The sequence below is a fragment of the Dromaius novaehollandiae genome, chromosome 16 (assembly GCF_036370855.1).
Source record: "Dromaius novaehollandiae isolate bDroNov1 chromosome 16, bDroNov1.hap1, whole genome shotgun sequence".
NCBI classification, from domain to species: domain Eukaryota; kingdom Metazoa; phylum Chordata; class Aves; order Casuariiformes; family Dromaiidae; genus Dromaius; species Dromaius novaehollandiae.
The window spans coordinates 9,929,355-9,952,343 of NC_088113.1; the positions used below are offsets into that span (position 1 = coordinate 9,929,355).

A 22,989-nucleotide genomic window follows, 5' to 3' on the forward strand; every position below is an offset into this window, starting at 1 on the left:
AAGGCATCGCTGGGTCCAGCTCCTTCCGCAGAAGAAGCGGTGCCGCCCTCTGCCCCTGTCCCGCGGCGCGGTGGTGCGCGCGGGGGCGGGGCGCTGGGCGGAAGCGGCCGCGGGGCCGTGGTTGAGGCGGCGAGCGGGAACATGGCGGCGCCGGGTGAGGCGCGGGCCGTGGCGGGCCTCAGCGCGCAGCCTCGGGGGAGGGGGGGACCGGGTCGCGCCTCTAACGGCTAACGGCGTTGTCTCTTGTAGGCCCGCGGTTGTGCCTGGTGGCGGCCGCCCTGCTGCTCCTGGCCGGCGCCGGGGCCCTGGCGCCCAGCCACCGCCTCACTGGCCGCGACCTGGCGCGGCTGCGGGCGGCGCTGGAACGGCCCTTCGCCGACTTGCAGGCCGCCTTTCACTCCATCGTGGGCCTCAGCAGCCTGGGCGTGCGGCTGGCCGATGAGAAGGTGCGTGCTCGGTGCGGCCGCAGGGGCAGCCTCAGTTCAGCCCCCCCCCGCCCCCCCCCCATCCTCTTCTTCGCTTTTGTCATTTTGAGGCGCTTTTCCTGCGTTTCTAACTCTGTGCCTTTCTAACTCTGTGCGGTTCAGCACAGCGGTGCTGCTCTGTGGGGAGTTACCTGGAGCAGCAGGGCAACGAAAGATGAGAAATGGTAAAGGTTCATCCAGCGTTTTCCTGGTCAATTGTCTTGTAGAGAAAGCATGAAATAAATGTGTCTAGTTTTCTTAATATCTGGGCAAGTCACTGACAATTATGATCAGTCTTTCATTTGAGTAAAGCTATTGCATCTTTGCCCAGGAAGATGCTGCCACAGGCTCCCCGATACCTAGTGTTTCTAAGTGGTAATTGGAGGGGTTCATCCAGCCTTAGCTTGTTGTTGCATTAGTGCAGCTATTAATTTACTTTACTATTGTGTAAGAATTATTTCTGCCCATGGCGTTACTTGCTTTGCTGTCCTGTTAAGTGGAGTTCTTGTTAACTTGTTGCCACAGCAAATGTAGCCAGATCACTTCATTGTGTTATTTCTGTCTATAAAATACTTTCTCTAATGTGTAAGATAGAAACAAAGGCTTGTAGTGTCAATATGATGCTTCCTGTCCTTACTAAAGCCTTTGCATCTGTGTTTCCATTTTAAATGTTGTGGGTTATTCTCATGCTGACCAACTTACTTGCAGGTACATGCTTACCTATGTAATGAGGCTATAAACAGAAATTTGTTCTTTTCTCAAAAATTCTGTTAGTTTAGCTGTTATCAAACTACTTGGGGCAAGTCTCTTATGGACTCTTGTGCATTCATGCTGCAAGCTCTTAACCATGAGGTGTCTGAAGATGTTGTGGTTTGCCACACTGCACACCTTGTCTGGTGGGTTACTGGTCGTCTTCAGGCTAGTTTGGGAGCTGCTGCTTTTGTTGATGTCAGTGTTGCTGGGTCTTTAATCACTCCTAGTTCTGGCAGCAGTAATACAGCATTTGCCTCTGCAGGTAAGGAGTAATTTTTGCTGCTGTTGTTTCTTGAATTTTGTGTTGAGACTGTTTTTCTGGCAGTATGTTTCACCAAAGGGTAGGGCTGTTAAAAAGTAGGGGTAGTAAAGATAATAGCTAGGCATAATACTTGAGTAAATGCTTTTCAGATTTCCTAGGTTAACTGTACCATTAAAATCCTAGTCTAGCCTATTCTCCACCTAGCCAAAGACTGAAGATTTATCTGTTAACAGTTACATTCTTGCCTATTTCATAGTTAAAATGGAATCTTATTGATCCTTCTATTCTAGTTGTCAGTCAGTAATATGCTTACTACAGATCAATGAGCAGTCTTGTAGCTTGCCTTCATGTTTGTAGCTGCTCACCTCATTTTTCCTTTTATACACTTTGAAATTCTGTATCCATTGATGATTGCATGAATGACATACAGCTGGGAATCAAGCTCACCTGCAGAAGAACCTGCTGTTTCTCTGGCTGCTTTCTATACTGGAAGTGTTTTCCCTACTAAATATGCACATAGCACTATTATTTTGGTAGGTCTTGTAATTGTACTCAGTTTTAAGTTTGTATTCTGTCTGCAGTAGAGTCTACCAAAAAATCATTTATCTCTTTGAACAGGAACATCTTTGATCCTGTGCAGCACTTAGCAGAGTGGGATCTTGGAGTTTCTAGGTTCTGCTGCTTCCCAAATATTGCTATGGATTTCTTTTGTCCTTTTTCAGTGTACATAAAATAGTCTTAGTTATTTACATCTCCTTTCATTGGTTTAAGTCAAGACTGTTGCTGTCATTTTGCTTCTCTTTCTTCACAGACTGCTTGCAATTTCATCAAATCTAATGTAGACTCCAGCAGCGTTGATTCCCTTTTCTATGCTGCACAGTCCATCCGGGTCCTGTCTGGATGTGAGGTAAGTACAGACCTCTAAACTCTGAAGGCAGGCCTTATCAAATAAACATTTGCCCTTGATTTTTGAACATAACTTCTATTTTTTCCTTCAGTTAGTAAATTGTATTCTGTTATGTCTTAGGTAAATAACTTATGAAGTGTGTTTCGAGTACTGTATGCAAGGCAAAGTATTTTGAAAATTAACGATCTCTTTTTGTACCACACATCATCCATAAATGACAACTTCAGGCATGGTTATAAGAAGTTTTTCGTAACGTATGTGTGTAAAAAAGTATGTTTAAAGCCATGCTGTACTTGAGACATGCAGTAGCTTCTACTTCTTTGCATGTGCTACCTCTGCGCTGAGTGAGGCAGGGATCTGGCAGAGAAGTTTTTATGTACCCACACATAACATCGCATGATTGAAACAGGGCAAGTATATAACTAAAATGTTTTCCTGTCTATATTTCACATGTGGTATTCAGCACCTCCTTACCTTATACCCCAGCTCCGAATCTTCTTTTTACCTACGTAATTCAGCTATTTTGTGTCTTTGTGTGGTGATAGTACCTCCTTCGTACTTCACACAACTATACATTCTCAGAACAGTTACCCATTTTCCTTCAGATGTTTACTTATTCACTGATCTGATTGTCAGGCTGTCCTTGTCTGTGAAGACTGCTCTTCTTCACTCCCTTCCTTCCCCAGATACTCTTCAAGCACTCAGGCAAAATGTATATGTAAATTCAGAGCTCTACAGTGTCTAGGGTAAAGCCAGCTCATAGGTTAGGGGCTTGGATGGAGGGGCTTGGGATGCTTTGGTGTTCTCTTGATTAAACATCAGTGGCTAAGAAAAAAGAAGCCAGCATATTTTTAATAAATTCACAAAAGGTGCTTCAGTTAAAAACTGTTTGGATTATAAACTGATTGGATGTGAACCCTGTGTTAAAACACTACAACAATACAAATATAGCCCACTCTTGCTAAATAAAGGTGAGTTATCTGAGTATCCATTTTTCATCAGTACCGCTTGCTGCTGCACCATCCTGTGATGTTGGATGAAAAGCAGGTGCTATTTGTAGTAGGGTACTAGGTTAAACTTGAAGCATGAATTATCCTGTATAACTGAGAGTTGGCTGCGAAACTTTAAAGGTTTAATTAATTAAACTAAAAGGTAATGAAAGCTGAGGGACCTTTTCCCAGCAGGTAGTAGTAGTTAACTAGTCAAGCATATTGTTCCAGGAAGAAATCGGTGGTGACAAAAAGGATGTGTTTTTAAGTGTGACTCAGTGTTCCCTATGTTCTTCCTCAGGTTGCCATTTCAAATGAGACAAGGGAGTTGCTTCTTGGAGCTGTCAGTGAGGATTCTTCAGTCACCCAGATCTTCCATGCTGTTGGGGCCCTGAGTGGCTTCGGCCTTCCTTTGGCATCTCAGGAAGCACTTAGTGCTCTTACTGCTCGTCTTAGCAAAGAAGAAAGCGTGCTGGCGTAAGTTTTTTCAGATGGAAATGCTTCACTGTCACGCATTTATCCTCCAGGCGGTTGGATTTTGGAGTGAAGGGTATCTTAACATTTCGCTATTTTTGTAATGTAGATTTAGTGGATTAGGTGTTATGTTTTCATTTGGGATATACATCCAGTTCATTGTTGTCCCTCTGGGAAAATAGGAAAATGTGCTTTACAAACGAGCTGGTAAATATTCAGTTTAGTTCAAGAGTAATGGTCAGTAAAGAGAATGCATCCCAAAGAAACCTCTAATTTCAAAAAGTTTCACAACAAATTTTTGGCTTAAAACCTAGCTGCAGTTCTTCATCACTTCTTAGAGTTGCAATAGAATCGATATGCTCTTCCTCAGCCCAGTTTGTAGGTTGGATTGCCCCTACTGTGAGGTGGAAAAAGTATGCTGGTTAGCAGAAGGAATCTTGGCATTTATCAACAAATACTGTTTAAGTAAATTTGATTGTGAAAGGAGAGAACAGAACGTTCTTTAAAAGATAGGGATGAAAGGGAAACTTTTAAAGACTTGCTTTCTTCACAAAAATCTGGCTGCCTGGAAGCCTCAATAGCAAGTTTGAGGATCTGTGCTATGCACAGTTCAGTGTTTGGTTTCTTCTCTGCCTTTCAGTGTGTGAGTTTGTTGCAGAACTGATGCAGCTGAACCTGCATTTTTCTAACTGAATACTAAACTTGCCCTGACCACTTCAGATTCATTGCCCTGAGTCAACTGGGAGAATGCAGTAACAGCTGTTTTACAGTTTCAATTCTGAATGAAGTATAATTGCTTTGATTTGAATGATGTTTGGCTTTTAAGGAAGAAAGATCACAAACAACTTGTTTTTGTTTTTCATTGTTCAAGGACCATCGAGGCTTTGGAGACGGCATCTTATTTGTCACAGCAGGCAGATCTAAGTGGCATTGTTGAAGAGATAGAGGTAGGAACATGTTATGATCTCTAATTAGTCAAAAAAAATTTTTTTTAGAAATCTGTGCTGAGTGATGTATTACCATGAAAATCCAACCTACCTAATTCCTTTCTTGCATAATGTGGGTTGGTTTGGCTATTCCTTTCAAGCAGGTTTTTTTCCTGGGCTGCTTTACCTGATTTACAGTGGACTGTGACGTAGGAAGTAATGACTTACAATTAAATCCAGTAAATGCTGATATTTTTTTCATATTTCTAAATGACTGTAATGAAATATTTGAATGATGCCATACTATTGATTAGATGTCTACAGGAGAGCTAATCTCTGTGGATGTATTTGAATGCAGTTTAAGTTTAAATAACTTTCTGTCAGGATCTTGTTGCTCGCCTGGATGACCTGGGTGGAGTATATCTGCAATTTGAAGAAGGAATTGAGACTACTGCACTATTTATTGCTGCTGCCTATAAGCTGTCAGACCATGTGGGTACAGAGCCAGCGATCAAGGAGGTTCGTATCTACCCTTTCCTCCTTTGCATACTGTAGGTCACAAAAAGGATCTGCCTCAGATGCCACTTAGCATTTTTTTTTCAGTAACAAGTTAACTGAGTGAGATGTAAATTTGGTTGAAAGTGGCAGTTCCCTACAGTAGGAGCCAAAGTGGCAGGGCTGAGACTGAAGCCAATGTAAGATGTCTGAGTTTGTTCCTGGCTCTTTTCCATGCTGCTGCCAAATAGACTAAATGCAAAGTAATTTTTATGTCATTTTGGAGGTGGTGATTCTGCTACACACAATTCAAACTGCCAGTGTTCAAATTATGTTTTAAAAAAAGAGCTCAATTTAAAAAAAATTGTTTAGTGTTGATTCAGAATTGTGCTGTCAGAAGTGCTGTTGTTGGGGCTTTATGGCTTTATCTCTTGTGAATGCTGAGAGTGCCTGTTTTTTCCAGAAAGCCACAAAACTTTAAAAATTATCAGATGTATTATTTAAAATAATAGCTCACATTTTTCACAGTTTAAATCTGTGTGTCAGTTGCAAGGTCTGGATCCTTGCCATATACTCCATGCAAATGGAAAACACTGCAAGACTGGCACTGTACGGGAGATCTGTGGTATATATCTGGATGCCTTCTTCAGGCATATGATGTACATTCACGCTCGTTAATAGAAGCATGAGGATGAAAATTCGAGATGTGGTAGTTCTCACTTAAAAGTGCTCTTTGTGTATGAGTTACTAGATTGTACACCTGTTGCTTTATTTGGGATTGTCTTTGATTGTTGTTCTCATTTCTGATTAGAACCTAGCCTGCAGTCCTTTGTGTAGGTCAAAGTACAGGTAACGCTCTATTATTCAGTCCTGGTTCCAGGGGAATGAATTAGCGTTGGCACATCCCAGAGCCAGAGCTGGCTCTATGCTCCAAGTGGTATTGCTTTAAAGCTAATCCTCTTAGTTTAAGGATACTGCTGTGCCCAAGCGGATAAGCTTGCATGGGCCTGTACTGGGTACTTCCAGAGCCATTAGGATGCTTTGCATCACCTCTCCATAGCCTTCCTTGTTTGGCAGGTAGCCAGGACATCTTGCTTAGTCCTTTCCCACTGTACAAAGATAATTGTATGGCTTCCAGAGCCAAGCTGCCTTTGTGCGACTGCATGTAGTCTGGGTAGTTGAGAGCTGACTGCCTCTCCCATTCTTAAACATGTTGTTTGAAGAAGTAGATCCAAATTCTATTTGTGCAAGTTTTCAGCACAATTATAGTGATTGTGGTTGAAACTTCCCAGCCAAGAATAAGAATGCTAATATGACTTTCCAAAAGTAGCCAATTCTGGGTTACCTTGTAACTTGAGTCATTTTTAAAGCAAATGTAAAATTAAATGTTTTTTAAGAATGATGGATGTGTTTGTATTAAATAACTTTGTACTGAATCACTTTGCAATGATGAGGGAAGCTGGTGGTGCTAATGTGATTTGTTTTTCCTCTTTCAGGATCAAATTATCCAGTTGATGAATGCAATTTTTAGCAAGAAGAATTTTGAGACGCTCTCGGAGGCCTTCAGTGTTGCTTGTGCTGCAGGTTCTTTATCCCGGAACCGCTACCACTTGCCTGTCATTATTGTCCCTGATGGGCCTGCAGCTGTGTCTCACCATCAGCCTGTACTCAGGGTGAGTTCTTAGACTCAAATCTTAACTCATCTCATGGCTGAATCCTTAGTGTTACAGGTCTGGGCTGACTGAACATGTAAGATGTCTTTCACTTTTAGCTCCAGGACTTGGGTTCTACTAAATCCCCAGATTTACTGTTTTTATGAAACGAGTGTTAGGAACATCTGCTTACCAGGGGCTTATCAGACACTACCTTAAAAAGGCACTGTGTAGAAGTCAGCTTTTTGATCAGAATCTTTAGCTTTCCAAGCTGTGTTTAAAAAGAATGATGGATTTGGGATGCTGGGCAGGGAGAAATCTGTGGGTATAATACGGAAGAGGGAGCTCTTTCAGAAAGTGAGTAGCCTCGTTCCTCTTGAGACAAAAGGTTTCCAAGAAATTCTCGCTTTGCTGTTGTAGCTGCAAGTGACCGACGTTATGTCTCAGCCGCTGACTCAAGCTTCTGTGAAGCTAGACTATGCCAAGTCTGCATCTACCAAAGCCACTGTCCTTCAACAGACAGCATTTGCTCTGTCAGGGTAAGAAAGTAATCTTATTTTTACAGTTTATATGGGAAATGGGTTCTATTTAAACAATGCTGAACTTCTGCTTTTCCCCTTTGTGTGGTCTTCCACGAGAGAAATGCTTGTGTGATGGAAAACTCAAAATGCTGTAGTTGCATTTTGTGGGTTAACTGTTTACTGAGCGTGTTTGGTAGCGATACTGAATTTTTTTTATATGGCTTTCTTATTGTCTGGACAACTGTAAAACTCTTTTGATTTCAGGGGAACTTTAGAAAAAATTTTTCCTCCACTTATGCAGAACAAAACTAAAATTGCTTTTTCTGTTTGTTGCCTGTTTAGTCTAGCATATTTGGAAACTTCTTGGTAACAAGATGTTACCTGTTTGTCAGACTGCTCTGTTAGTGTCCTAGAGGATACTTAACACATTGCTTTTTCTGTCACAGAGATGTCTTTGAGCTGAACTTCATGAATGTCAAACCTGCAAGTGGATATTATGACTTCTCCATCAGTGTTGATGGAGATAAACGATTTATTGCTAACAAAGTTGAGGTGAGTGTCTTTCTTGATGGTTTTCTAATTATGTGTCTATTCAGTCAAACAGTTTATTTATACCCTCTAAAGATATTGCCATTTGTACTGCATTTTTATGACATGTTTTTCTGTAATGCATTGGATTTTGACTCAGGATTATGGCCAGTTACCAGACTAGTATCTCAAAAGAGATTTGTGTGGACTTCAGAACAGGTTTATCACTTAGTAAAATATTTGCCGATTTGATAGCAGATGAACAAAGGCTAACAGTGACAGTGTTTGTGTGGCAGCCCCTACTTTAAAGTTGCTGAGCAAAAACAATTACTAGGATTGTTAGTTCCTGAGAGCATTCAAAGTTTGAGATTGCAAGTCTCAAGGCTTGGCTAGCAGGTGTCTCATGATTCCCTGGTGTACGGAAGCTAAGCGTTTGTTTATGTAGCCTCTAGAGCCCTAAATGAAGGGTAAGGAGGTCTTCTGGCATCTCCTAACTGGATAGATGTTGATGCTTTCATAGTGGAGGAACAGCAAGCAAAACTGTAAATACAAATTAAGTCTTAGTTTCATACATGTGTATACCTTTTTTGGTGGCAAAAGCTGTTATACTGCACCTCCTTAATAAATGCTGGTCTTATATAAACACTCAGAGTTTTACTTTCCCCCAAAAGTTGTTACAGTGAGAAGGACATGACTTCTGACTGTATAGTACCCCAGTGTCAGTAACCAAGGATGCTCTCCTCCAGTTTTGTCTATTCCTAAGGTTAATTTTTGCCCTCAATCACCTATTTAAGAAAAAGATTAGCTTTTGAAATCTTGCAACTTTGTCAGCTTGGTGCGGAAGAGACGCTTATTTACAACTGCTGACCTTTAACATGCGTATCAAATTGATGTTGTCATTGTAGTAGTAATGGCACTTACGAGTGTCAAAAGGGGATTGATTGGTCCTGCTTAAGCTCGCTGCTGGCACACAGAGGTACCAGTAGGAATGCATTAACGCAGGGTGGCTTTGCGTGAACTGCTCCTAATAAGACACATTGTTATGGGGGAGGACTGCTGGGGAACTGCTTTTTTTTGGTTTTTTTTTTTTTCTCCTTACTGTTATTAGCATTAATTGTCCTTAATGCACCATCGTTTTTGACAGTAATGAGCTAATCCAGTGGGTTATTACTCCAGGCAGAGACTGCATTTCCTGGCATTAAAATATTTGAGAGATGTTTGTGTACTGTTCGGTTGGAGGGGCTATGCACAGCAGCTCTGAGTTGCCTTCACTTAATGTTTTGAAGTGATTACTTCATTAGCCCATCTTTCTTTGCTCCTATCTGGGAAACAAAACAAGTTTTTACTGAAGTCATCTTGAATAGGATTCACTAGCCTGTAGATTATTTCGGGGGTAACCTCTATGTTGAATTGTACTTTTAAATCTCAGTTGTAAAGGAACTGTTAAAATTATTGGGTTGAGGTCTGACCTGGGTAGCTTGTTTCTTCTTTTTTATTTATTCTTCCTACAGGTTTTATGTGAATTATTTTTCAGGGTGAGTAGGTGGGGCTGATTCACATGAGCAAACCTGTAATAACAAATTGTATAATGAAAAATGTCTTGGCACTAAAACAAACTTTAATTCTCCAGGGATTGTTTATCAGCTGTGGGAACAAATGTGGTAATTAAAAACTATAGCCTGCAGTAACTGCATATGTTTGAGAGAAGAACTGAAATCAGTCAAACTGACCAAGGTTTATTATCTAGATTCTGTCTGGGGCTGTGGAGAGGACAGGAAGTCATTTCTTTGCTCTGGCTTTATGCAGCACTTAGCAGAAAAGACTTGTGATAAATAACAAGGCTTTACTGACTGCCATGCACTAAATGATAAATATTGTTCCTCTTTGAAGGAAAGCTTGCTAAAACAAAGTACAGATCTGCAGGAATAGTTCGGCTTTCCCTGCTAGTAATAAAATCTGCAGAAACCTGTTAGACTTTTAGGAGCCAGCAAAGGCGTAACTGGTTGCTATCAGGAGACTTTTCTCATCTCCAATTGCTGTCCAATAAGCAGGACTAAATATGCCTGTACAGTTCAAGTCATATCATATTTAATAGCTGGTTTCTGCTCATTTAAAAAGAAAACTTGTCAAGATCTGGATAGTTGGACTGTTTCATAAAAACAGTTCTCAAAAGGGCAGCTAACTCCAGCATGACTGAAGTTGGTATCTTCAGCCCTGGCTGCTTGTGCAAGGAGGAAGGGGATGGCTAGGGTTAGTAATTGATACAGGAGTTTTGCCAGCAAGTAAATTAGTGTGGATCATTTCATTCAGATTAGGTTCTGTCTTTGGCTTAGTGCAAGTTTCCCTTTGGGGAAGGGGACAGAAGAACTGAAAGCTGCTGAAGTGACCTTAACTGTAACTAGTCTATGCAGGAATTTAGTGCTCTGAGTAATTTCCTGTTGTGCTTGGTTGCAGTTGAAAGTAAAAGTTTCCACAGAAGTTGGGATTACAAATGTAGATCTTTCTACTGTGGATAAAGATCAGAGCATTGCACCAAAAACAACCAGGTAAAATGACTTAGTGCTCATGATACTTTAAGGGGCGATTGTGACTCTAGATTGCAAGTCTCTTGACCTTTACCTACTTCAGCTAAACCAGAGGAATTTTGTATTGGAATATACTGGTTTTGGGGGGGTCTTTTTTTTTATTAGTGGTTTTCTTTAATGTTGATGTATTTACTGACAGAAGCCAGGCAACCAGAGTCTTCTGTTACTTTATTGGCACAACTCAGTGGCAAATGCAAGTTAAAATAGTTGCTTTAATTTTTCTAATATTGTCAGGCTTTGATATACTGTATACAGGTAGCTTTAGAGTCTGTAGGGTGTGTGACTGTGCTGTTGCTAGGTGTACTTGAACTTAATTTAGTTTTGGGGGTTTTTTTGGGGGGGTGTTTTTTGTTTAACTGACCAGTTAAAATATAATGCATGGAGTTTAACTTGAGTTGCACAGCCTCACTGAAGCCCCTCTGCATGTATTAATATAGCCTTCCTGTGCTGAAGTTTGTATTTGTTTTTGCTGCTCTGCTGCCATCACACCTTTTGGATGCAGCAGAGCCTTGGCTAAGTGAAATATGGGATGTACTGTTAGTAAAACCTTGTCTTATGGGGTTCCTTTGAATCTTATAATGAACTAACGCATTGCTTGAACAGGCAATACCAGTAGCTCACAGAAATCTTACTAAAGAATTCCATTCACTTATTTCCTTTAAATTTACAGTAGAACAGAAAGACATGTTAGCTTACTTAACTATTTGGTAAAATAGATCATCTGTGCTGAACAGACTACAGTACTGCTAGTCAGGCTTGCATGCCTCAGTTTCTCTAACATCAGGCCTTCTCTTGGAAGATCACCTCAATTCTCTGTTTTTTTCCTCCACAGGGTAGCTTATCCAGCCAAAGCCAAGGGCTCATTCACTGCCGACAGCCATCAGAATTTTGCTTTGTCCTTCCAGCTGATAGATGTGAACAGTGGAGCTGAACTCATCCCTCACCAGGTTAGGACAAATTCTTGTTGTTACCGTGTCACCTGGATGTTCCATCATGAAGCATCTAAGGTGACAGTTGCTCTTGAAAGGATTTCATGTGCTTTGAAAAGCCTTATGTTTCTAAAATGGACTGTGAAAGAGCACTAGTCTTGGTGAGAGGAGAGTGGTTTCAATTCAGTTGTGCTTGCTATATATTAAAATAAGTCTTTTAGCTCTGATATTGCATCTTATTTAGATCAACAGAATGAGTGAAGGTACCCTGCACTGTAAAAATGCATTTCTGATTTTTGAATGTAGACTGTTCCCTGAAATATTCCTTAAATATAGACTTTCTTCTTTTGAAATTTTTTTTGGATATAAAATAGAGGGAAAGAATACATACACACACCCTGTTGTGTACTGTTGCACAGATCCTCTCAGGTAGCACTTGGTATACTGTCATGTACCTCAAGTGGGTTTATGGCCACTTGGTCCTATGTTAATGTAGTTATACGAAGAGGCATTGTATTTCGCTTACTGTGTAGGTATTTAGACATCTGGGCACCCAGTTTGTATACCTGCTTTCCAACTGTTGTGCTTCTTGATTTGGGGCAAATCTCTTGCTTTCACTGATGTTTGTAAAAAGCACTTTGAGATCCTCCAGAAATGTTACAATCTTTTCTCTCAGACTTTTGTCCGGCTTCACAACCAAAAGACTGGCCAAGAGGTCGTGTTTGTTGCAGAACCGGATAGCAAGAACGTATACAAGTTTGAGCTGGACACTTCTGAGCGAAAGACCGAGTTTGACTCTGCCTCTGGTACCTATACTCTTTACCTGATCATTGGAGATGCCACTCTGGAAAATCCAATCCTGTGGAATGTGGTATGTAGCTGTATGTGTGGTGATGTGGTTTTGAGGTTACTGACAGTCTGCCAGGAGGGTATTGTACATGTGTGGAAGAAAAAAAGACAAATGTTATAGTTCCTTGTAGTGAACCAGACCTTTGGGCATTTACAGGCTTCTTATTCATTTTTAAGTTTTCAAACTCGAGCATCAAAGCAAGATTTAAATGAATGTTCATTCAGCATATGATGGAACAGGAACTTAAGAGCCTTTGTGGGTTTGACTGTAAGCTCACGAGCAAGCAGTTCATGATTTGCATGTTCAGCCTTTGTATGCTCCCTATGCTGGAAATAAGTCCAACTCTTAGTGATGAATGAAAAGTACTATTTTCTCTGATTAGAAGAAACTTCACTTTAAAATCTGGTAACTTTCTTAGTCTCCTTTAAAAATCACGTCAATCATAGACAAATTAGCAAATATGCCACAGTAATGTATTAGGTTTTAAAAAACTTTCTCTCAATATATTGAGGTAAAACTTCCTGAAGCTGTGTAATTTCATTTCAGGCTGACGTTGTTGTCAAATTTCCAGAAGAGGATGCTCCATCCACGGTCCAGTCCAAGAACCTCTTTGTTCCCAAACCTGAAATCCAGGTACAGTCCAAAAAAAGCTCCAGGAAAAAAAAAACTCGCGATGTGAGGTCATATCAGAAATATATTAAGATGAGGACAGAAAAAGTCATCTTTTATAACAATATTAATACTGTGGAAGTAACAGAATTAAAGGAAAACCAGAGTTACTATTTAATGGGAAGAAATTCATTGCAGTGCAGAGTATGAATAAATAAGCTATATCCTCTACCTGTGAGAGAGCAATTGGTGTCAATGAGAAGATTCAAACGTGAAAATTTGACTAGGCAAGCAACCAGGGAAAACCCTCTGCTTCTGAAGACTTCTCTTGCTCCTTTCTGGCCATCTGGTCATCTGTGCTGATGACAAGCTAACAAGTGCTTCTCTAAGTGCAAGGAAGAGTTAACTGAGCAAGAGATAAATGTGCACACACTGGAATAGACAAGAACTTAAAGAATCAGCCTTTGCCCAAAAAGGGATATTCATCATACAAAGGAGTGTCTCGGAACAGCACGGGGACAGCAGCTAGTCCTCTGTGGAGCTAAAAAGCTGCTCTGTTGGAGTGTTCCTACTTAAAAGTTGGGGGTTTTTTTGTTTGTTTGCAGCACCTGTTCAGAGAACCTGAGAAGAGGCCTCCTACTGTGGTATCTAACACATTCACAGCACTGATTCTCTCCCCCTTGCTTTTGCTGCTCATTCTGGTGAGTGAACTGGGCCACGGAGGAAGAAAACTTTTTCTATCCAGTCCAAAATCGTTTAGGAGGCTGACCAGCCAAACTTCATATTAAAACTCCGGATTAATCATAATTAGCACAGCTCTCTTGCAGTCCTACTTAGCAAAGCACACCTCTAGAAAGGAGATGCTCTAGGCGTTTCAGTAGTGGTTCTTGAGGAATCATTGTCAGTGCAGGGTGTTGGACTGGTTTTATTTCTAAACTATTTGAGTTGATTGTCAAAATAGGAAAAAAAACAATACTAACCAAGTAGAAGTAGGTGAGGTGAGTTTCTCCAGCATGGTTCTGCTAGCGATCATTGAATAACGGGCAGACTAGGTTACAACTAGTATCAGACTTTTCTGGGAGAAAACTAGTGATTCTGCCTTGCGCTTTAATATACCCATCACAAAATCTACATCATTTAACTTCATCAGACTGATTTCAGTTTATGGACTTACTTGGTATTTGCCTATCTGTAGTTGAAACGTCTAGTACTAGCTCACTGTATTACCAATTCAGGTTTTTGAACTTTGTGATGTAAAAATCTCAACTAGTGAAGTTAAATTACACATTGTTTGGAAGATCACTTCTTAAAACTGATCATTCCTTAAAACCATTAGTTGTCTTTGCTGTCCCCACTGAAGCCTAGCATTCAGATAGTTGTCCACTGGTCTCCGAAGTTCACAATAGACATGTTGGTGACACTGAATGAGAAACCTTATTCATGCTGTTCCTGTTTTCCATTCTTCGTGTCTTTCTCTTTTGCACTCTGAAAGCTGAAATTGTTTTTATGAGCAAACATGCTGTATCTATAGCTGGCTTTTTGCTGATTCCAAAATGAGAACCTTACCTTTCTGTCTCTCTCTTTTTTTTTTTTTTTTTTTTTTTTTTTTTTTTTTTTTTTTTTTTTTTTTTTTTTTTTTTAACTGAAATTAATTCTACTAGACAGAAATGGCAAGTTTTTGTTTTGTGGGGGTTTTCTTGTTTTTGAAAATGTAGATTTGGGGCATATGTTTGCTTAAAGGTGGTTTTATCCTGATACATTCCAGTCATGTCTAAGAAGGAGAATTGAGGAACTGCCTTTTTGGAGTCAGAAGCAGCTAGAAACAATTTCTACTAAAAGAGCTTACAGGGCTGTCTTAGGACTCAGTAGTAATTTTGTCCCTGTGGTTGAAAACAAGTTTGTCTGTAGAGAAGACACTGTACTCGTTGAAGAACTTAAAGCAAATTGGCTTGAAAGGTGTTTAAGAAAGTTTGAAATAAAAGCTTGTGTTTGTAAGGCCATTGTTACTTGGGTTTTATTTCTTTTCCTTTCAGTGGATAAAGATTGGTGCCAACATCTCTAACTTCAGCTTTGCTCCCAGCACCATCGTTTTTCACATGGGACATGCTGGTAAGTGTCAGAGGTTTTCTGCTCTGTTTGACCTTCTCACCTGAAAGTTACAGATGAGAGTCCTGGTGGAAAATGGACTTGCAGCCTATTAACTATAATGACATAATAGCATAACATTTGTTCTCTTGTTTTCATCTGCCTTCCTGCTTTTCATGATTGTTAATATGGTGCTAAACCTGTTTTGGCCGTCAGCTTATAACAGCAGTTATTATCCAGGCTTCTCTCACACACCACTCATCTGTACTTAATAGAACCTCTTTATTTCCAGAGGTTACATTCTTTATTGCATGTTTACCCTTTGTAAGCAGGGGATTTCGGGAGGGGGCTGAGACCTGTGAGTTCACTGACTTATATCTTTTCTTTAACACCCTACCTATTACCATTTAGTTCTTTGACCAGGCCAGATTAATTCATCAGTTTTGTCGCTCTCTCGGTTGCACAGTTATTTACCGTCTTGGTAGAATTTCAAAACCATAGCAGGTTAGGAAAACATTGGCTCTACTCTGTTTCCCAGATGATAGTATGTTACTCAACCCAAGCCATTTTCCCTGGAAGCTTTCTAAAGCTCTGTATTCCTGGAAAAATGCAAAGCTTAATATATCCCCTGTTGAAATCCAGAACATCCTCTTCCTTCTAGTAGCCTGAAACATTTGTCATATGTCCATGATTATTCCAGATGGGGACTACTTGTAAGCCATCTGTGTCATATTTTTCTGCATTCTGTAGACCCAGCCACCTTCTTCCCCTGACAACAATATGTAGCCTTTGGATCTGCTGCTCAGAGCTTCAGAGATGAGTTAAAGACCTAATGCTTACGCCTGGCAGTTCAACATAAAAATTGTCCTGGGAATAGTCAGTACTCTTTCATTGAAACACAACTTTTGCCATGAGCGCTGTCTTTTTTTCCACAGCAATGTTGGGACTCATGTATGTCTACTGGACTCAGCTCAACATGTTCCAGACTCTGAAGTACTTGGCCATTCTGGGTGGTGTCACATTCCTTGCAGGCAACAGGATGCTGGCCCAGAAAGCAGTAAAACGGTAAGCCAGAGATGGATGCATTGGTGGGAGCTGCTCTTAAAAATCTGTGGGGAAGAAGAGATCGTGCTGACACTCTCTGAAGTCAGGAACTGATTCAGTGATGAACACTGCTTTTAGTCCTTAGATACTGTTGTGTGTAGCAATGGGCTACTCTGTCCCATTTTCATGCCTGTTTTCAAGCATGAAACCGAGCAGGAAAATGAGGTGCTAAAATGTAGCTCATTCTGCTCCTTCAGAGAGAATGGTCTACATGGCAGCTGGCTGAAGTGATCAGGCACAGAGAAAGCATTGAGGGGAAGCATGTGCACACTGACCATATGGAAATCTGTATTTGGCAAGAAGATGTGTTCCCTGATAAGGTGGTTTTACTACATGGTATATTAAGCATTAAGCTTTTATAGTAATGTTAGATAATGAAAGCTGCTATAAATGCGGAAGAGACCCAATTTCTCTGCGGCTAAGTTTTTAGGGAGGGAGGTCTTACTGCTTCCTTTAATTACCTGCTGGGGAGTTATAGAGGAAAGGAAAGCAGATGCTTATTGGGAGTATACAGCAGCAGACAAGGGGCAACAGACACTATCAGCAGCAGGGAAAATTCTGACAAATATTAGGGGGGGAAATTCACTGAGGGTGATCAAACACTGCAACAAGTTGATCAGACAGGTTTTGAAACCTTTTATCCCTGGAGTTACTCAGAACTTGCCTGGATATGGCCCTGTGCAACCTGCTCTGACTTCGGAGTTGGTCCTGTTTTGAGCTGGGGTTTGGACCAGATGATCTCCGCAGGACCCTTCCAACTTAAACTGTTATACAGTTCTGTAATAAATGTATTCAAATGTCTCTTTCAAGCAGTAAAACACAAGCCAGCTCTGAGCAAGCTTCCTCCAAACCTAGAACCTGTATAATCAGGCCAGCATGGCTCCATTCCTAGACAATGCAGGCCTGCTGAGACAGAGCTGTGAAACATGGCCGTGGTGCTGCTTCTGGGTCCTGTACTAGTATAGCTTTGCAGCACTGTATTGTACTGTGCACATCAGCATGGATACCTCTAATATGGCACAGCACTGCATTGCACAGTATAGATGTGCTCTTTGCATAGATATACATGTTGTCTTTATTTTCTTTATTGGGATGCGATTGATTCTTCACATTTGTGCCCTGTGCCACGCAGTGACTCATGAATGTGCCATGGCTTAGGCAGCTTACAGTGCGTTCCCTCACCCAAGCTCCAATACAGTGCATTAATCAGGGGTCAGACTGTTCCCCCCTTCACTTCTGCCACATGACGTTTCTATGTGAGCAACTCTACGTTAGTGCAAAGGGTTAAAGTCTAAATCTCACATGTAGAGTTTGGCTTTGGAGTTTGCCTCGTGACCTGCTTTGACATCAAACCCGTGCTTTTGTATTACTTCCCCTTTTTGATCCTTTACGACAAGTTTATCCTTGTGCACATATCTGTATAAATATTCTTAGATTCTCAATTTTTTGATTACACTGTATTAATACTGGGCTAAGAGCTGTAAGAACCAGCAAACCAGTGGAATTTTCAGGGATTTCACATTGATTTGTTGCCTTTGAAAACAGAGGGTACTTGCCTGACTGTGGTAGCAGACTGTTACTGTAATCTGGCCTTCCCATACTGTCCTTTCAGATTTCTCAGTCTTGTTCTCTTGGATGCCCAGTCCCTTTGAGTGTGGCACTTTATTCTTGTTAGCATAAGGATTTGCAATGGGAGTTTGTTGCCAATGGGTCTATGCTGTGTCATTTAATGATGTTTCATTTGTTAATTTGAAGAGTAATCATAAAATAATAAGATTTCCTAGTATACAGATTTTGGGGAAAAGAATACACTGAAGCTTTTTTCTAAATGTCTTAGCTCAACCAGGGCTTCTGTTAGCACATAAATGCAGATGGCTGGTTCTTATTTCAAAACACTGGGGGGGGGGGGGGGGGGGTGTCTGTGTGCTTTTTCACTGTAGATGACTTGAAGAAGCTGTAACTGCAATGGCAGATTTGAAAGTAAAACTTCTACGTTGGGCTAAAGTTAAACCCTTTGTACATGACTTTAAAGCTCCTAAAAGACATCTTTTTGTTAACGTGCTGCTAGGTGTCTCAGATATTGAAGTGCAGTGATAATTAACTAGATTGCACTTATAGGCAAAGCTGCCATTCTGCTATGGAGAATACTGTCAGGAGTGGGAGCAGGACTATATGTAAACCATGTTTTTACAGAAGTTACCAGAAGGCCTGGTTTTGCTTTTTTGCATTTCTGCCATTGGCTCTGGTTCCTGGAGCGGGGCTGCTTTCTTCCTTCTTATCTTCTCTGAACCTTTCTTCCTCTCTCCTTTGGCAGGATCGCTGCAGAGCAGAGCAGTAGGTTGGCAAAGTATAGAACGCTGCGGTAAAAGGGGGTTTTGCTAGTGACCAGCTCTTCTAGAAGTAAGGGCCTTTTTTTGGAATTTGTCTTGGGCATGCTGGCTGTTTCATTTCACTTTCATTCCTCACTCCCCGGACAAAAAGATACCTTAGCTGAAGATGCATGGGTGGGGGGAGTTGTTTTTGTTTTGTTTTGTTTCCCCGGCTTGGCTTATTTGGCTTTAAATCAGACTGAGTGACCTTGGTTACAGCTGGGTTTGCATATTGGCAGTAGGTGTCCTCTGAGACTAAATTGCCTTCATGAGATTTCTGAATCATCTGAAGTCTCTGTGGTAATATGTGCAGGTGTATAAGTGTCGATGTATTGTCTTGTACACCAGAGAGCTATCAGGTGAGGAAATAAACCTAGATTAAGCATTATTGCTCCTGTAAATAAATTATCAGTAATATCAGCTAGAGGAGAACTTGATGAAAATGGTTGATATCTGGGCTGTTCCCATCTAGCTGTTGGTGTTCCCTATCCCCCTCTACAGCAATCTGGTTATTCAGCTCCCAGGTGCTCTGGCTGCTGGTAGGGCTGAATTATGTACTTGCTTGGGGGTGGTGAGAGCTCTGTGTGCAGCAGAAGCCAGGTCAGCACCACCTCATTCCGTTGAGAATGTGACCTGATCTCGGATTCATCTGCCTATTAGACTAAACTGGGCATAATGGCTCAGTCAGTGGCAGCAGTAGTCAGTCCCTTCTGATCAAACGCGATCATCTGATATGTCTCTATTATCATTTTACCAGTATTAAACCCTTTGTTTCTTTTGATTCTGAGCAGCTAAGGTCCCAGGTTGATAGGCCCATGGTGGCATAAGAGCCAAAACTACCCTGCCTGCTGCTCCCATGTGGTCCATTTCTGAATGTGTGCATGACTTCAGTCTCATTCAGTGTGTGGCTTTTGTAATGGGGGAAGGGAGAGAGCATCTGGCACAATTCCTTTGATGGGACTGAAATCACTGCACTCTGTGCTGGAACATCTCATGAGCGTCAGCACTCTCTTGTGTTCATAGCCAGCGTTCAGGCACACACACTGCATTGAATAGAGGTCAGTTTTGTGGTGCAAAACAAAACCAGAGGCAACACGGCTGCCTCTCGTAAACCATGTGCACTGGTATAAATTCCTGTTTGCAGAGCAGATAGTGTGGAGGAGGGTTTCATGAAAATTATTACCTATGGAAAATTTGGCCTCGAGTCCCATTGGGGAACACCCTGTTAGTATCTCTTCTCTCCCTCAAGTGTTTTGGGGTATTTGATCACAGAAGAAGTTATGACACAAGTAACTAGAAAGGAACTGAGGGTGGCTGTTGCTTGTTCTGGTGATGAATGTTGTCTGTATCCTTGGTGTGTTTGCTGGACAGGCAGGAGGTGCTGTCCTAGCCCCTGGGTGCTTCTCCTTTTACCACAGCTTTGGGTCAGTGGTTTTGAGCCTTTCAGTGGCCTGTAGCTAAATGCTTAACAAGTGTGTTCTCCACAGCTTGCAATTTTTCTGCTTCTCAGTGTGACATTTTAACTCCTTAATTCCCTGTGGGCTGTGAGTAACCTTGGAAGATCTTGCAAATAACATGTTATCCAAAAACCGCCAGTTAGATGTTGCTGCTGTGTGCAGTTGAAAGGATTTTTTCTTACTGCTGAGCTTTCTGATGGCTCAGATGTCAGCTAAGACTGTATTGTTGTTGAGCTGTGGGGCCGGACTGTCAAGTGCTCAGCATCCACAGCTGCGCCTGTGTCTCCCTTCTTGAAAGGGAGAAGGACCCCTGAAAGGTGGGTTTGCTGTGCACACATTAGACTCCTTCATCTATTTGGGGCATGGATATCTTTCTTTTACACTTTGAATCAGTGGGTCCAAGCGTAAGCATGTGTAAAAGAAAGTACCAAAGTGGGTAAATAGCCCTGTTTAAAGCAGGAAAGTGGTACTAAGCTTTGCATTCAGCCCTGCTCTCTTTTTCTTTATTCAGTTTTTTATTTTACAAGGCTTGTTCATTTCTTTTGCACCAGAAATTGATCTTCATGTTATTTGACCATTTCCATGCTCCTTGAATTTAGTCCTCAGTTATATTACGGTACTGGTGTTATCACTTTTCTCTCAAAAAAGCTTCCTTTGAGAGCAAATGATAGGTTTGGTGGTTCTTTTACTGTGCAAAGAAGTGCTTTTTTGCCTGGAAAAGTTAATTGTTTGGATTTCTCTTTCCAGAACACACTAGTACCAGAAGAATGGAAGAAATGGAGAAAACAAAGCAAATGTCTTGAGGACAGAGGTGAATAAATAACTGAAAGACCAAAAGAAGGAAGGCAGAAGCAGTTTTTTTTATATATATATAAAAAAGTCAAGAGGGTTCCAGTTATACTTTTTTTTTAAATCTTGTTTTCCACAATTGTGTTTAATGCTGCTTGAGTGCTTTTCATGTGAATCCAGCAAATTTTCTCCCCTGAATCCCCTGCCCCTTTCTTCCCCCAGGACATTTGAGTTTCCTTTAGGAAATAAAAGGAAAAAAGAAAATAATAATTCTGCTTTCCCCAGGTGCCCTCTCCTCATCCCAAACACTTTGTGAATAAAGAGGAAAGAATGGTTTTGAGTTTTGTTTCTGGCTGTCTCCAAGGCTCTGATTTGAAGCTGGGTTCATATGAGAGTAAAAAGAGTTTTTTCTGATGAGTAACTTTACTGTATCAGCCATTGCTGTGTGAAGCTTCCTTTTGTTTCATGTCTGTTCCCAGAGGTAAATATTTATTTGGGAGGACTTCCCACTCCTGCCCATCTTTTGTGCATTGCTGGGATCTGCTTTTCTCCAGTAATTGCTATTTTTCTTTGCCGTGGCACAAGGCAGGGCTGAGTTGCTGTGGGCCTTCAAGGCTCAAACTGGAAGTGAGTGGGGCCTGGCCCTTGGAGGGAGTCAGCTCTGGTGCTGGTGTGCCTGGCTGTGTCTGCCCCTGGCTCCCCAGGCAGGTTTGGTGGATCCTTCTAGTGGGCCAGTTTCTTTCCCACCTCTGTAAGTGACCTTATTCTTAAAGTTTGATTTCCTGTCCTTTGTTTAACCAGTCATTGTCTGCGTGCACCTTCAAGACCATTAAATAATCTAGACTTCGGTTTTGTTGAAGGACATGTTAATAATAACAAACCTAAAGGGCAAACCCTAAAATGTCCTTCTGATTAGTAGTAGTCAAACTGGAGCCCATCTTTGCAAAACTGACGTGCGATTATCTTCTCCATTTTGTATTGCATTTAACTGAATGTCGTTGGCTAGCATCTTGAAAGCTAATGGCACCTGCAACACTTCTCACTCACCCACCTCTTTATGACTCTGAATAATTTAGTATCAGCAGTAAATGAATGACCTAGGAAGTAGGGAGAGGGTGTGAACCATTTGGGGAATAGCATAGAGATTTCTAGGGAATTCTGCTGATGCTTACTTCCATGCTAAAAACTTAAGTTACTCCTAGCCCCTCCTCTGCGCCCCAAATGGATGTGTTGACTTCCTCTTGTCTCATGTCAGCTTAGTTTCTTTAAAAGCATTTTGGCAAAGGAGCCTTATCAAATGTCTTTTGGGAATCCAAGATGATGTCAACCAGCAAGCATGTGAATAGATGGTGTTTAGCTGATTCCTTCCTAGGACTCCATATATGCGTAAGATGCAGCTTCCCTTTTTAAAAGCCATGTTGACTCTTCCCTACTGCACTTACTTAAACTTAGCTCACTGTTTCTGTTCTTTATAATTTCTACCAGTTTGCTCACCATGAACATTACATTGGACAGCATACAGGTTTATTGAACTAGTCCTTTGACCTCCTCTGCAGCCCTTTTAAAAAATTGTGCTCATGCTGCCTTCAAGTCCTCTGGGACTAAAGCATTTTTAAGCAAGAAATAGTTAAGCTACTATTTGTATTGTTTCATCCTGGAGTTCCTTTTCACCCTGGTAAATTCCTTTTGAGCCTGGTATTTTGTTACTGCTCACTTGTCCCCTTTGTTTTATAGTTTTGGGGGGAGTTTTTTTTACTGATGCTTCAAATTGGGAGAGATCCTCTAGTACTTCCCCTGTAGAAGAGCTCTGGTATGTTTCCCTAAAGAGAATGCAGATGCGCAAGAAAAAAATCATGTAGTTCTACTATGACATATCTTCTCTAAGCTCTGCATGTTGCTATTGATTTTCTGTCTTCCGTGTTATGTGTTAGCAAAGGATGTTTTTATTCCTTTGGCTGCTTATTCCTTTGACATTTTCTGTTCTGCTTTGGTTGTTTTTACATTTAATCTGCCAGAGTTTGAGCATTTGTTTCCTCGTGTAGATGCAAACCAAGTTTTCAAAGGATTCCCCTTTATTCCAAATAGCTGTGCTCAGCCATTTGTTTATTCATACAGGTACAGGTCTTTCCAAAGTTTTTTGAGAGATCTTTTGATTTTATTCTGAGTCTCCAGTACTGTTTTTATGCCGCTTACATTCTTTTGCCACTGCTTCTACTTTCTTCTTAACAAGCTGCTTCATTT

At 41.1% G+C, this 22,989-nt stretch overlaps 1 protein-coding gene across 2 annotated transcripts; it reads left to right on the plus strand.

The window, feature by feature from the left end:
* The first annotated feature begins 10 nt into the window (after nucleotides 1-10).
* On the plus strand, nucleotides 11-21,088 carry RPN2 (ribophorin II). Of its 2 annotated transcripts, XM_026093003.2 has the most exons (18): nucleotides 11-154; nucleotides 250-446; nucleotides 2,291-2,386; nucleotides 3,677-3,852; nucleotides 4,721-4,796; nucleotides 5,160-5,294; nucleotides 6,767-6,943; nucleotides 7,343-7,461; nucleotides 7,890-7,995; nucleotides 10,426-10,517; nucleotides 11,389-11,503; nucleotides 12,162-12,356; nucleotides 12,882-12,968; nucleotides 13,550-13,645; nucleotides 14,978-15,053; nucleotides 15,965-16,094; nucleotides 18,448-18,533; nucleotides 20,707-21,088. In XM_026093003.2, exons 1-17 carry the CDS (start codon nucleotides 142-144, stop codon nucleotides 18,497-18,499), a joined length of 1,938 nt encoding a protein of 645 aa, XP_025948788.1. In that variant the 5' UTR covers nucleotides 11-141; the 3' UTR covers nucleotides 18,500-18,533; nucleotides 20,707-21,088. The 2 variants fall into 2 exon arrangements, with proteins under 2 accessions (XP_025948788.1, XP_025948789.1); XM_026093004.2 differs by lacking the exon at nucleotides 18,448-18,533.
* The last annotated feature ends 1,901 nt before the right edge of the window (nucleotides 21,089-22,989 follow it).

Excerpts from the sequence above, each read along its gene's own strand:
- RPN2 (XM_026093003.2), top strand. Across the intron at positions 4,797-5,159 it reads GCATTGTTGAAGAGATAGAG|GATCTTGTTGCTCGCCTGGA; the intron begins GTAGGAACATGT and ends ACTTTCTGTCAG. Across the intron at positions 10,518-11,388 it reads ATTGCACCAAAAACAACCAG|GGTAGCTTATCCAGCCAAAG; the intron begins GTAAAATGACTT and ends TTTCCTCCACAG.